The 15041-nt window shown below is 40.6% G+C and overlaps 2 protein-coding genes across 5 annotated transcripts in view; one reads left to right on the forward strand and one right to left on the reverse strand.

Annotated features, from left to right (window-relative positions):
- Positions 1 to 3096: 3096 nt before the first annotated feature.
- LOC133481409 (lipoprotein lipase) lies at positions 3097 to 12772 on the forward strand. The gene is made up of 10 exons (XM_061780733.1): positions 3097 to 3360; positions 3883 to 4079; positions 5323 to 5502; positions 5867 to 5978; positions 6063 to 6296; positions 7887 to 8129; positions 10261 to 10381; positions 10626 to 10844; positions 11445 to 11552; positions 11647 to 12772. The coding sequence occupies exons 1-10, from the start codon at positions 3261 to 3263 to the stop codon at positions 11666 to 11668; spliced, it is 1536 nt and encodes a 511-aa protein (XP_061636717.1). The 5' UTR covers positions 3097 to 3260; the 3' UTR covers positions 11669 to 12772.
- Positions 12773 to 14095: 1323 nt separating this feature from the next.
- si:ch1073-396h14.1 (disintegrin and metalloproteinase domain-containing protein 10) overlaps positions 14096 to 15041 on the reverse strand; it is a 31798-nt gene continuing 30852 nt past the window's right edge. For all 4 annotated transcript variants that reach the window (XM_061780730.1, XM_061780727.1, XM_061780728.1 and 1 more), the window contains one exon: positions 14096 to 14348. In XM_061780730.1, coding sequence (XP_061636714.1) covers positions 14244 to 14348 — 105 coding nt within the window. In that variant the 3' untranslated portion in view covers positions 14096 to 14243. The remainder of the gene's footprint in view (positions 14349 to 15041) is intronic.

A 15041-nucleotide genomic window follows, 5' to 3' on the forward strand; every position in this document is an offset into this window, starting at 1 on the left:
TGTCAATGGTACACAAAAATGTAGAGATGCAATTGTATGTATTTGCATTCCCTTGAGACAGATATGAATCGCTTTGGAAAGAAATAGAGCCAATTACACATTCAAGATTTGCAGTGTACAATTCATTTCGAATTAGCACTGTTTAAACCACTTGTTCAATTTCTGCAATTCGATTGATAGAATTCCTGCTTTGTATTTTTACTATAAAATATGTAAATTAGTTCCTAGATGAGGTTGACCTCTATGACATAATGATATATATATATATATATAATTTTTTTTTTACTGCTTATTGTCATTCTTCCAGTACGGTGGAAACTTTTTACTTTTGTGATCCCACATTCTTTTTAATCCATTCCCAGGGGTGGGAAAACAAACAAGAGTCACGGATTTTCGAGGAAAACATTTTCCAGCTTACGGAAGAATTCAAGCAAGACAGCTGCAGCGACATGTGGCGTTGCGCGTATGGGGAGGAGAGTGAATGCGTAGTGTACTCAGAGAACATAATACGGAATACGGCACTGTGTGAACAAATGTGATGTCAACTCGATATGATCATCGACTGGTGACCTGTCCTGAGAAGAACCTCACATCTCGCCCAAAGTCAGCAGGGATAGACTCCATGCAGATCACCCTAATGTGGACAAATGTAATAGAAAATGGTTTACTGTATAGATCTGAATTCCAGATTGGTTGTAAGGCCTTTCACACTGTCTGCAAACACTACTCACTACATGCCGGTGCTTTTTTCAGCAATGACCTTGTCCACTTTGGCATTGGCATCCGACGTCTGTTGTGAGCACACACACTGTGCAGCTGGCATGCTGGTCTTTCTTGTAAGCATCCTGTTCTGTAGTCTTGGTACTTTGGAGAAAGGCAAGACTAAAGCAGTATTTCACCACACCATAAAAATCAATCCCAGTATTGGCAGTTAGCAACAAGGTTACTAGGATGTTTTCACGTTTGATATCTAAACTGCAATTGAATATGAGTTTATTGCGGGGGGTTTTGAGAATTGGACTTTGGCTCAACTCCCTTTTTTTGCGTGTTACGGCACCAGCAGGCGATGTGAGGAAAAAAGGGGCCCCGGATGTCCTCAAGAGGCCCCTTGTGTTTAACTTTGCAGCCTGTCTCCTGGAATGTAGGTGACTGCTAACACGCTGTTAGCTCCTTAGCGTGCCACAAATTTAATTAACCTCACATCGGAAGCGAGAAACTAAATGTGATTGCCAAATAGCAGGTTTGTTTTCACAAAGAAGTACGGGAGAGCGGTGGTAGAAACTCGTTGGAGAAGACTAGAAAGGAAAATCTGGAAGGTGATTGAACCAATGTTTGCAAATTTCTTCTGGACAGCCATTGTTAATAATACAATACATAAGGTAATACAACTTTAATTGCATCGTAGCATCAGGTGCATTACAGGATTCCAATTGGTCACAATTGGTCAAGTGGGCGTGCTAGTGTACTGAGATTTGGCAGATGACTTTTTTTGCTCCACATTTATAATGACTAATTAACTACAGTTTAATTTGGAGGATAACCCATGTTTTGGGATGTGCACTGCATGGAAGGTTAAATCATCAAATGTTGAGGCCATTCATAATCAGATCAACATTCCTTTCAAGTATTGATGCATCATTATTATTTCATCAAAATGAAATTGAAATTTAGGAATTGCTCATGTAATAAAATAAAATATAATAAAATAAACCTATGAGCAATTAAGTGTTTTCAGTTAGCCTAAGAAGCATTTTTTTTTGTGTGGGAGGAAAACCTGTGAACATGGAGTTTAAATTTCAAGCAAAGAGGTTCCAATGGAGATTCTACGGTGGCCTGGATGTGCAAAATAATATGATCAATTCTGAAACACTTTTACCTTTCAGAAAACACATTAACAAAAGCAGAAACACTTTTACAAAAGACAAAACAAATTACAACTGAGACAACAATTGTACAATTTCAATTTACTCACAAATTTAGTTGCTCGGTGTGAAATCTGGGCTCGTTTAGTTGAACGCAAAAATATGATTCTGAATGGCAACGGGTGGATACACGTTACTTGTACCTTCTGCCATCTAGTGGAAGAGCATTTAATTGTTCTGCCTGTCACAATATGTCACTGGCATAGATAGACGAACAAAGATACGAGATCACAGGCGGCAAACTCAGGGCCCGCAGGCCAAATCCGGCTCGCCACATCATTTTCTGTGCCCCGCGAAAGCAAATCATTTGCATCAATTTCTATAATTTTTGGTAAAATCTGTACCAAAATTTCAAATCGTCATATGTAACAAATAATAGCCTTGAGCTATTGCAATCTTTTGTAACTTCACAAGGACTGACTGCGCATGTCAAACGTTTAACGAAAGTCAATGGGAAAACGTCCATCGCCCTAAACCTGAAGTTGTATCATAAAATGAGACAAGAGATAAACGAATCCATTTTACTCATCATTAACACTACACTATTCTTCCTACGTGCTAAAAATAGATATCAGGTGTAATATTTTCATTTCTATATTATATTTTCATTGTCATTATTTCACTTTGGCCCTTTTTTTAAGGTGACTCAGCAGCGGTCTGGTCGGGTGGCACCCAAGCGCCCCCTATTGACCAGCCCCTACTGATTACTATGATGGGGCAATGTATATTGTTTCATATTCATCTCAGCCCTCTGAAAGAAACCCCGTACTAACAATGTGGCCCACCATGACGACATTTAGTTTGACACCAATTTTGATAATATTGAAATTTCCCACGCTAAACCTGATGATCAATCAAAGGGGATCCAATGTGCTTAACCTAAAAGAAAAATTAAAACAAAGATATTAAATCAACATTGGAAGTAGCACTACGTTGGCTGAGAAGTACAAACAATGAATACAAATAATAATCTGTCGTTGTTCCAAATGCTTTCACTGAGTGCTTTCAGGTGTTTAAACAAAGTCAAATTTATTTTCATTTTTTTTTTTTTTACTGCACAACAGTGTAATGATTGACTTGAATACGACAGTATGTTTCCATTCTCCGCCCTGAGTTTGACAGCCAATGGGGCGGCTCAGGTTCCATTTAAGACGCGGACTCGGTTCAAGGTGGTTCACATGCCTGCGCACTGCGCGCAACACGACGCACGAAACGGGATTATTCCATTTGAAGAAACAACAACAACAACAACAATAATAATAACCAGGATACATCACCTGTTCTGCTTCTTCTTGCCGAGACGGTTGTAGACACTTTCTGAACAAAGCTGTCAAAGCAATGAAAGCATGGGGAGTTGGCTTTCTTTCCTTAGTGGTGTTGAACGCAGCGGTACGCTATGTGACGTCTCTGGAGCAAGAATTGACCGATTCTATTTTTGGTGAGTTGCCAAAAGGAGACCCCATCACACCCCCGACTACATTTGCGTGTGAAAAGTTTGACTGACGTAGTTTCGGCTGTAACTAATAATGCCGTGCTAATTTATTAGACGTGTATGTATAAATTAACGCTGAGATGAGTAGTGAAGCGTTTAGGCTACTACGATTTCTGTAGGAACTTGTGCATTTGGGGTATTTTATGTTTGCAACCTTATAAATGTGTGGGTTCTGTTTCCCCACCCCCACTCTGCGCGGCGTGCGCGCGCACACACACACACACACACACAAACACACACACGCACACACACACACACACACACACACACACACGCACACACACACGGATGAGTCACCTGACTCCTCAGAAACTTATAGAAGCTGCTGCTGCTTTCTATGGAGCCCAGTCTGACAGCGTGACGTCCAGTCTTAAGAGGCCACAAGGGGCGAGCCTCTCCAGCCAGAACGCGAGCTCCTCCACTCCCCCAAAATAAACACCTTTAATGTCAAACTTCTTCCACTCTCAGGCAATTTCCTGCATCCCATCAAAGACTTGTTTGACCAGAAGCATGACGCCAATCAAACGGTGGCCAGATTCTCCCTGCGCAGACCCTCCCGCCCGGAAGACGACCTGTGCTACATCCTCCCCGGCCGAGCCGAGTCGCTGGCGGCCTGCGCCTTCAACGACACCGCCAAAACCTTCCTCATCATCCACGGCTGGACGGTGAGACGTGCCACATACTTGTCCACCGATTATAAATTTGCTTAGGGCAATGACTTTTGGTGCTGCGTTCACTGATTGTTTTTACTATTGTTTCAAACTTATGAGATCACATGTCACCCAATTTCACTGATAAAAGAACATTTAAAATAACTTCCATCCATCCATTGTCTATACCGCTTATCCTCGCCAGAGTCAACCCCAGCTGACTTTGGAGGAGAGGCGGGGTACACCATGAACTGGTCGCCAGCCAATCGCAGGGCACATATAGACAAGCAACCATTCACACTCGCATTCACACCTACGGACAATTTAGAGTGTTCAATGAACCTACCGTGCATGTTTTTGGAATGTGGGAGGAAACGGGAGTACCCGGAGAAAGAGGCACGGGGAGAACATGCAAACTCCACACAGGCGAGGCGGGAGTCTGGATTTGAACGCATGACATCTGAACTGTGATGCGGATGTGCTAATCAGTTGTCCACCGTTCCACCTTAAAAGAATTTAATTATTAGAATTTTTTTTATAGGAAAAATAAAAAAAACTGAATCAATACATGTTGTCTATTACGCATGTATAATATACAATCGATACAACTTTTGTCATTACAGGGAAACGTTGACTAGCATTTGCAAAGAAGTCATAAACTGCAGTTAAATATGTCATGTGGGGATGCTAAGCTATGGAGTTTAGAAATAATAATCATCATTGTGTGTACTTTAACACTGACAAATGAGTTTTACACAATCTGAACTGTAACTCATATAGGGGTTTATACAGTGAACGGCTAATAAGGAATAGCATTTTGATTGACAATTAAAAGCAAGAAAATGTTTGTAAACAGAACAAATAAAAGTGCAGATTAGGCCAATGGATACACCGAATGAGTAGGTTTAATCTCTATAAATGAATTTAAACCATTAAACGTACCATGTTGAGGCTTGCTAATCGCTCAGAAGCAAGTAATCAATTTAACAAACACTGTGCTAAATGACTGAGGGGGGTGACTTATTTGGAATTATTATTTATTATTTATAATCAGTATCATCTTTTCCATTTTAAAGCCTGTTTTTATATAATTGCAGCGTGTTAGGGGATTTTTTTCCCCCGCCGATTTTGTGGCGCCCCCTGTGGGCCACAGCGCTGTTAGCGTTTGCCTATATTGCCAAACTGTTTTGAGTTCCGCTGTGCCCTGGAGATCATTTTTAAGGGCAGCACACTAATCTTGTGTTTTCACCTTCAACAGTTGAGCGGAATGTTTGAAAGCTGGGTGGCTAAACTGGTGTCGGCGCTGTACGAACGAGAGCAGGTGGCCAACGTCATTGTGGTGGACTGGCGCAGCATGGCGCAGAACCACTATGTGGTCGCAGCCCAGAGCACCAAGGCGGTTGGGCAGGAGGTGGCACGCTTCATTGACTGGATCGAGGTCAGTGGGAGCGTCCATTCATCCATCCATTTTCTATAGCACGCGTCCTCATTAGGGTCGCGGGTGAACTGGAGCACATCTCAGCAGACTTTGGGCGAGAGGCGGGGTACAGACCGAGATTGGTGGCCAGTTAATGGCGGGGTACGTAGAGACAAACAACCATTCACAATTGGCTGGTGACCAGTTGTGGGTGTTCTTTTCTCCGCCTCTTGTCCAAAGTCAGGTAGAATAGGCTCCGGCTCACCCGTGGCCCTAAAGAGAATAAGCCCGATAGAAAATTTATGGATTGTATGCATTTCTATGAATCAATGATTGTGGCTAAAAAAAAATATATATTTTATTTTTAATGATGGGTGTGTAACAGGAAACAACCAACATTCCTCTTGACAACCTTCATCTGATTGGCTACAGCCTCGGGGCTCACGTGGCAGGCTTCGCGGGAAGTCATGCGACTAACAAAGTTGGTAGGATAACAGGTAAAAGGCCAAAAGAACATTGTGTCACCCAAACACATTGAAGTCGCTTACATTAGCGCGGACGCTCCACTTCCCCATCTGCAGGTTTGGACCCTGCCGGGCCCGACTTCGAAGGCGAGCACGCCCACAGGCGCCTCTCCCCAGACGACGCCGGGTTCGTGGACGTCCTCCACACCTTCACACGAGGCTCTCTGGGTCTGAGCATCGGCATCCAGCAGCCTGTGGGCCACGTGGACATTTATCCAAATGGAGGCAGCTTCCAGCCGGGCTGCAACCTGAGAGGCGCTCTGGAAAAGATCGCCAACTTTGGAATATTTGGTAAGAAATGCTGTTTTCAAGCAACATTTCTGTAACTCAAGGTACAGTATTGCAATAATAATCCTTTGATGGTTGCTGAAATGAGGTCTACTGTGTGTAGAAAATTCCTTTTATGTGGATCATGTATAGTCTGTTTATAATGAGTACGTAAGTAGAGTAAGTCTTAATTAAGATGGGCCAAAAATATTATGGCTTTCTTCAATTCTGATGAATTTATGAGATTTTTTCCTATTATCATCGTAGACAGTCAATCAATACAATATCATTGTCATTCATGATTAACAGTTTCATTTGAGTTTGCCTTATTTTTAAAGCCTGTTTGGATTATTGTTGCATTTACAGTACATAACGTTGCTGTCCAACGAGAATCATGTATCCCCATACTGGGCATGTTCTTTGGTTAGACAGTGACAGTCTACAGTACTCATACGGTATCATAAATCACTGGAGAATGCCAGGTGGTATTTTATTGTTCTTAGAAGAAAGTGACAAAAAATAACTAGGAACTAATTTGTGCAAGAATACGTTGTCATGTGACACAAGAAGGCCTACCTTTTCCCATTTTAAATGTTTTGTATTTATGGCCAAGAAGTGTTTTTCATATTAATATTTACTATAATTGTGACTTTACTACTGCGTTAGCATAGGTTAGCGATAGAGTGTATGACACATTCCAACCAAAGGTGGGTATAGTCGTACAAGATTGGACTAAGTAAAAGTATCGGTAATTTAGAATAATATGACTAAAGTAAAAGTAAAAAGTAGCCCTCTAAGCCAAAATAATTGCTCAAGAGTAAGTGCTCGGTAAAAAAAAAATAAATAAAAAAACTTCTCAAGTTGGCTACTGAGTAACTGGTAAGTAGGAATGTGTAACTGTGCTGGCCAAAAAAATCACTTTAACTAATAAATAATAAATGTAATTTTCATAAAATAACATCTGTTAAGGCAACGTGAAACAGCACAATAGTCGCACCAGGCAGCGATAACACCCTGAAGAATACCGCAATGTTCAAGTTCAAAGCGGAGTTCTTGTAAGCTGAAATGTGGCCATTTTTAGACAGATACAGATGACAGCATAACATAGCAGTGACACTCTTTGACGAACCAAAAACAAATAGATTGCACATGAAAGAATCGATAGATCGATCGATATCTCCTTACTGCCCACCTCTGGTTCTAACTTAAGTACAAATTAAAGTTACATCTGAACCATAGAAATGGAACTCTGTCGTAAATAATCATTTGAAATGTTGTTACATTACTGTGTACGTAAACTAGAGGCAGTCTCAGTGTCCAACGAATCATCACGTGTGCTATTAGTCCACAAAAAAACAGTCCAGCAGCTTGGCTCCGCATTGCTTGTTACTAATCGGTCTTAGTTGGTGAACAGTGTTACTGCCACTCACACAATGACCCCATTCACAGCAAGCTGAACAGGAGCAGAGGGGCCCAAACATGGCTGAAACGAGTCTTTGTAGAAATTGGCACTGTAGATCTTGGCTTCCGATCCAGTTTGCTCAGTGGATGAGTACAAAAGTAACCACTTGCCGTTTTTATTTGATAAGTTTTCAATGTGCCGTTTCTTCGCAGCCATCGCCGACGCGGTCAAGTGCGAGCACGAGCGCTCTATCCACCTCTTCATTGACTCTCTGTTAAACGAGCGGGAGGCGGCCAAGGCCTACCGCTGCGGCAGCAACGACAGGTTCGACCGCGGCATGTGCCTCAGCTGCCACAAGAGCCGCTGCAACACGGTGGGCTACGACATCAACAAGGTCCGCAAAGCACGCAATGTACAGATGTACACCAAAACCAGAGCCACTATGCCCTTCAGAGGTTAGTGATTTGCAACACAACCACATGGACCCACATATCATATCAAAGCTCTTTTGTACAGCATAGACATCCTGCAAAATAGCAGCATAACAGTAAATCTGGCATTTGTCCGCCTTTACTCAGCAAAGACGGGATATTGTGACAAGGCATCCCACAATCAGATCATTCGATGTGTGTCAACTCGAGCGCTAACATCTGGGTAGATATGCAAATTATGTGAAATAATGGCTTTAAATACAGCAAAAAGAACTATTTCATAATAGGATTATGCTAGATAGGGGGATGATTTCGGAGCACAGCAGTTATAAGAGGGTGTGCACACTTGTGCAACAACATTATCTCAGTTGTTTCGTTGCTTCCCCTCTCGAAAATAGACTTGTTTTTTTTCCAGTTAAGTTGTACATGTATTAGGCCACAACAATGGAAAACGGATTAAAAATGTATCTTGGTGGCATTTTTTTTCAGTCACAAAATCCTGTCTTTTAATCTGTTCATTCATTCTTTGATCATATTAATTTATTGGTTCATTGGACGTAGCACCACAAACAGTGTTCGGTTTAACACCTGTTGAAAGCAGTTGTTGTTGACATCCCCATGCATCTAATTACGTTAATGGAGCAAGCCGTAACTGCTATGTGAACGCGCAGATGGTAATTTCCCGCTTTGGCGAGTTCTGTCTGAAAGGCAAAGACAAATAAATCCAAGTGCTACTGTTTCGCCTCTAATGCGCCAATTAGCAGGGATGCAGTGTGAAAATGGTTAGGGCCTCTTTGGCCAAATACCCAATTTGCCTGTGGTGGCATTCCCGGTTACTATTCTTCTGATCATTTCGCTTCTCTTTTGGTTTAAACTTGTTCAAACAAACTAAACAAGTTATGACTTAATTGAAGTATCAAAATATTAGACTGAAAATCAAGATCATGGACAAAATGGAATTGTATGCCATGGATGCCATGGCATTGCCTAAAAAGCACTTAATAGTTTGCATGGTTTCTCAGGATTGCTATTACAGTGGTGCGCTATGAGTTATCGGACTTACAAGTTGTTCAAATATGAGCCGTCTTGCGGCAAATTTTTTGCTTTGACTTGCGAGCAAAAATTTGAGATACAAGTGCTCAACTCACTTTACAACAAGCAGCACATTGGCAAATAGGGAATTCTTCAAAAATGATGTCAAGTTCTAGTTTCAAGCTTTTTTTTTTTGCCACTCCCAGTTGAAGTTTACCTTCAAATTAAACATTTAAAAAAATGACTTACACATTGCGTATTTAAAACAAGTAAATAACTTTGCCTTAAAGTTAATGCAGACACATAATTAGAAATGCCATAGATGGGCTAACGAATAGCATCTATGTGGCTTTAAGCGACAGATATTTGAACACAAATGATGCAGCAACACATGTAGACAGATAATATGACAATACTCACAGGCATACAGTGGACCGCCGCATACTTACAGTTCGGGACCCACGGATTCACCTATTCCCTGATTTATTTTCAAAATGTTTCCCCTTTTTTTCAATTTGTATTTATTGTGGGTAAACCATTCTCCAAAACGCACTGCACATTCAAGAATGATTATTATTTTTTTTATGCAATTATAATGGCTATGAATTATCTGTGAATTATTGCTATTCGCTATCTCCCGTGAATAGTGGGGGTCCACTGTATATTCTTTATCCTCTGCGAAAACAAGATTCATGTTACAACAGCTTACTGACTTACCACGTTTCAGTACTTGTGAAACTCTTCTCCGTTTGTGTCTGCATGGCTACAATTCAAAAGTATCCGCAATGAATTAATCATGATGCACAAACTGCTAAATACTTTCAAAGTGATTTAATTATGTTAATGTATGTTTTTATAAAGTACAATATTTATAGAGTGCTATTATACACAGAATTTTTTTTCTTTGGGATGTGGAACAGATTAATGGCATTTCTATTCATTTCAATGGGGAAAGATGATTTGAGAAGGTTTTGAGTTAGCGTAGCCAAGGAACGAATTAAACTTGTATCTCAAGGCACCACTGTATAGGCTGCCTTACGTTTTCTAAGAAGACGCTGAGATGTTATCAAGTCGTCGTCCACGCGCAAGTGTCTGTAATGCGACTGTGGCTCTCCTCGTCCAGTTTACCACTACCAGCTGAAGATCCACTTCTCCAGTAAGGTGAACCGCTCGGAGATGGAGCCCTCGCTGACCGTCTCGCTGTTTGGAACCAAAGGGGAGGCGGACAACCTGCAGCTTAAACTGTGAGTCTGCCGTAACATCTAGCTTCTGCGGAAGACAATTCAAGTACTCACAGTAGCCGATAAAAGTTAATCATGTTGCCGTGTCACGGCTGCAGAATAACAGAACAGGAAGAAACCATAAAGATGATTAGCAACGTGGTAAAACATTATTTTTGTTTGATGTGCTGGCTTCATAGGCAGTGTTTAACATGTATGACACACTCGGGTAAAGATTAACACCTTACCCGATGGTTGTTTCTGGCAGGAAGGAGAAAATAGCGGTGAATAGGACGCATTCCTTCCTGCTGGTGACCGAAAAGAACATTGGCGAGCTGTTGATGTTGAAGTTCAAGTGGGAGGAGTCGAACAGCTGGTCAGCCTCCAGTATGTTGAGGATGGTTTCTTCCTGGTGGTCCGGCGACTCCGACGGCGACAACATGGAGGTGCACAAAATTCGGATCCGAGCTGGAGAGACGCAGCAAAAGTAAGTCAATGGAAATGAACAAAAAAGACAATTACACTACTTGCAAAAAGTTGGGGATATTCTGCTTTAGGGTGAAATTTCAAGATGAACTTAGAACACACTATTTGTTTTTATTTAATTTGACATTCTCTAAACTTCTGAATGAACATGTCCAATTGTTAAATTTTGGGGTAGTTTTTGAACAACTTGCTGTTCTCTAACAAGGAGCTAAATGGAAAAATTCACAACAGGTGATTTTCCTGGTTCAATTGGAATTGGTATTGAAACTGTCGTCTTCATCATGCTGTTCACATGTTGACATCATGAGACCAACACGACACCCGGCAATTGATCAACAGTACCTCGCCATTGCGAGGCTTCCAACAGGATTTTCTCAGAAGGAAGTGGCGATCGAGATTACCGTGTCAGCAGCAGGTTGCAACAAAGATACAAAAAGATTGATTTTGCTGAACGGCTTATTAAAAAACAACGAGTTGTGCAAAAAAGTACTGAAACTTTGAACAGTAGGACGTGCATTCAAAGGTTTCGACCGCAAAGCAGAATAAAGGAGTGTATTGACTGTGGACGAAGCATGATTAATAAAAGTAACGTGTTTTTCAGGGTGGTGTTTTGCCTAAAAGATCCCGATTCTTCCAACTTAAAGCAAGAGCTTACCTTCGTCAAATGTCAGGACGCATGGAGAACAGATTCAAAGCGCACTTCCAAAAGGTAAGTAGGCTTTTTTCCACCTGTTTTTTCTGTGCAAACAAATCACTTTGTCAAGGTTTTGTGAATTTAAAACAAGCAATGTCTTTATCTATAGAGTAACCTTGGAGGCTCACTGACCCTGCGGAGAAAACCGCCACCACCACCGCCACCGCCACCCTTGTGTCCATTTCAGCAATGAGTAAATAATTTATTTGATGTCTCATAATACAAAAAAAAAAAAAAAGCCACGCACTGACTTGTATATAGCCAGAGGAGTATGCTCTTTTTATTTAAAACATTACATATGTTAATACTTTTTGTTGGCTTTATGACTAATTAACTAGTGTATCATTAGTGCCAGAGAGATGTGTCGCCACCCTTGTTATCTAGAAATCTATCTTTTGAGGTACTAATTTCCTATTGTGTTGATATTTATAGCGATCACTGTCAAACTGAATGGCTGCTTTTACATGGACATAAGCCCCTGGCCACAATCTCTTAAAAAATATTCTGAAGTGCTCCTGGGTGTTTGGAAATTGATTGACTGACACAAAATCAATAAAGAACCTATGCTGTGAAACGTGCAGGTAGTTGGCCATCCTCAACTCATAATTGTTTTTATTTTTTGTGACATTTTGACACAGTCAGTGGAATGTCCTCTTTTTTTTTTGTTTTAAACGTCCATGTAAACGTAACCAGTGTCCTATATAGTATTGTTACCTCCCCAAAGAAACAGGGATATATATATATACTTGTTTTCATGATAAATGTGTCCTAGGCAATAGTGTGTGTTTATGTACAGTATTATAAATGAAACCTAACAAAGCATTCACCACTGTGGCCCCCAGCACAATGTGACTGTGGGACTGGATCAGTGTGCCTTAAGCTCAACAAAGCGCTTTCTTGCTATGTGTGTGTTTTATGGGTACTTTATTGTTGCTATGACAACAAAGAAACATTACTCCTGCCTTTCTACTCTGTTATACCTCTGTGCTGCAAAACATTACTCAGCTGTTACCTCAACGAACAGGGATGCAGGGATGGACATGTTTAAACCGTGTACAGACAGGATTTGATGTAAATAAGAAACAGTCGAACAATCGGAAACTGCTGTAATCAACTCGTAACAAAAAGCACAGTTTTTGGTTCTATTGTGAAATGTAATCTGTTCTCCTTGTACATACTTGTAAATATGTGCTGGTGTATAGTGTATATTTAATAAACAACACATGAGAGGGCAACTTGTCTTCATTTTTTCCTCGTTTTTGCTTTTGATAAAGAAGTGCAAATAGTCGTTAATTTACTTTTAAATAATCTGTGATTGTCCTTGCAGCGGCGACACCACTGCAAGTTATGTCAAACTGACCCAAGGTCACAAAACATAAAGATTAAACAAGACGTACAGTACTTGAATTCTTTTTAATATGAGTCCAAAATAAACTATAACAACTGACCATATTTTTTAATTAACGCATTTTTTTCTTGCATGGATATCTTGAGGGTGGAAATGACTCTACAAATTATCAAAATAATAATAATAATATATATATATCAAAATTATAATAATAATATATATATATATTTATGTATCCATATATATATTTAAAGTCCCTGTAAAGTGAAAACAAATGTCCTCTAAATGTGATACATCACAGAAAGAAGTGTTGCTAGCAAGTGTGGCTAATTTCAATGATTAAAAAATTGACAAGTCTATAAAATGAGGCTTCAAAGTTTTTCATTGATGAATTTGAAGACCTAGGAGCCTAGGAAAATTACTTTTTGCAAACCATTTACTGTAATGTGTCACAATAAAGTGTAGTATATTTGGGCCAAAGGTCAGCTCTTCAGTGTTGCACCAGTATAACACCTGCGTGATAGAAACCTGGACGCCCGTCAGAGCGAGCATTAGCACGCGGGTTCAAAGACAACACGGACATGGTGACGAAATGAAGGGAAATTTTCCTTGGAACCTTTCTTGCTCTGACCATACCATACGCTATGCGAAGACCCTTGCAGTCGCGCCCGACCACAGTTGGCAACGACAGCGGATTTTTCCACAACACATGCTGTGTAACATGAGCAGGCAATTCATCGCGTGAAAACATGTCAGGTATTGCCATAACATGGACATACAGAAGACACAAATTTAGTACAAACATGCTCTTTGTCAAAAAATTGTGTGCATTCTTGAGGCGCAATAAAATTGAATTCTACGCTGATATTGCATCCATCCATTTTCTATAGCATTTGTCCTCATTAGGTGATTTGCCCTTATCAGTTAATCAGCAATTGATTGCCTTGGGCTCCACCCACTCACCAGTTACTACGATTTCTACATTATTTCCTTCATTTCAGGTGGGTTGAGAGCGTTAAAGTATAATTATTATCTCTAATAACTTTAAGTTGTCTCACATGACACATTTGTATCTGTTCAAATTTTGAGTACATTCATTGCTAATATAAAAACGTTTGTGGAGATGCTAGTAAAACGACTACACTAACGCTAACCCCTGATTGGCCAGCAGGTCGAGTTTAACCTGCAAATGAGATGCAAATACCAGGTGTAAATTTGTCACAGCCCATTTTAATACATTTCATCTGTATTTCAGTATCTGAAAAATGTAACAAAAGCAGCATCTCCAAGGAAGTGACTGGAAAAGGGACATGAAATGTTCAATAAATTAAATTTGTTTGATACATCTTCAAGGAGAGTCACTCCACGTTTCTGGTATCCAGAGTTTGGCCACAGAGGCAGACGGTGCAGCCCATTACCGCAGACATTGTCAGGATAGCCAACAAAATGGCCCACCAGTGAGCCTGTGGACACAAAAATCCATGTAGTTGTGCTTTTTTTTTAACACAACATTAAATCCCAAGGAGTTTTAACTGTACTGTAGTTAGTACAAGAGCTGGGTGATCGAAAAAGCCATAATAACCCAAAATGTGATTTTTGTGGAAAAAAATCCGATATCTTATTTTAAGGCCATATCTGTGCTACGCTGAACCATTTTTACACCCATGCTGGCATCTCAATTTCCGTATACTGTACTGTGTTGTACTGTGTAAAATTTGAAATGCTATAATGACCATATTGGGGGGGGCAGGGGGCGGGGGGGGCGGGGGGGGGGGTGGTTCTCAATTGAATGAGGTTACGAACAGAGTCCAATAAAGTTGTTTGCGCAGCGGCGTAAGAATATGTCATTGCTCGGAACAAGACGGCACAACTGTTTTCTATTTGATTTTTTATATTTATGGCTTAAAAGTGTTTTTCATACACATATTTACAACAATTATGATCATATGACTGCGCTAGCGTAGGTTAGTTCCTACAACTTGCGACTGTAGGAACGGAACTTAGTCGTCTTCTTTTCCTTGGGGCTTGTCCAGTTAGATGTCGCCACATGGCGACATCTAACTGAATCCATGTCAGCCTATCTTCTGCATCCTCCCCTCCAACACTCTCCCACTATATCTGTCAACCCTCATTTAGGTCTTCCTCTAACGCTCTTG

Source organism: Phyllopteryx taeniolatus, chromosome 7 (assembly GCF_024500385.1).
Source record: "Phyllopteryx taeniolatus isolate TA_2022b chromosome 7, UOR_Ptae_1.2, whole genome shotgun sequence".
NCBI lineage: Eukaryota > Metazoa > Chordata > Actinopteri > Syngnathiformes > Syngnathidae > Phyllopteryx > Phyllopteryx taeniolatus.

What these genes read in the sequence shown, in the direction of transcription:
- LOC133481409 (XM_061780733.1), top strand. Translation starts at nt 3,261, where the DNA reads ATGAAAGCATGGGGAGTTGGCTTTCTTTCCTTAGTGGTGTTGAACGCA. An exon ending in ATTGACCGATTCTATTTTTG is followed by an intron (nt 3,361 to 3,882) that starts GTGAGTTGCCAA and finishes TTCCACTCTCAG; the next exon opens with GCAATTTCCTGCATCCCATC. An exon ending in GCTGGAGAGACGCAGCAAAA is followed by an intron (nt 10,845 to 11,444) that starts GTAAGTCAATGG and finishes CGTGTTTTTCAG; the next exon opens with GGTGGTGTTTTGCCTAAAAG.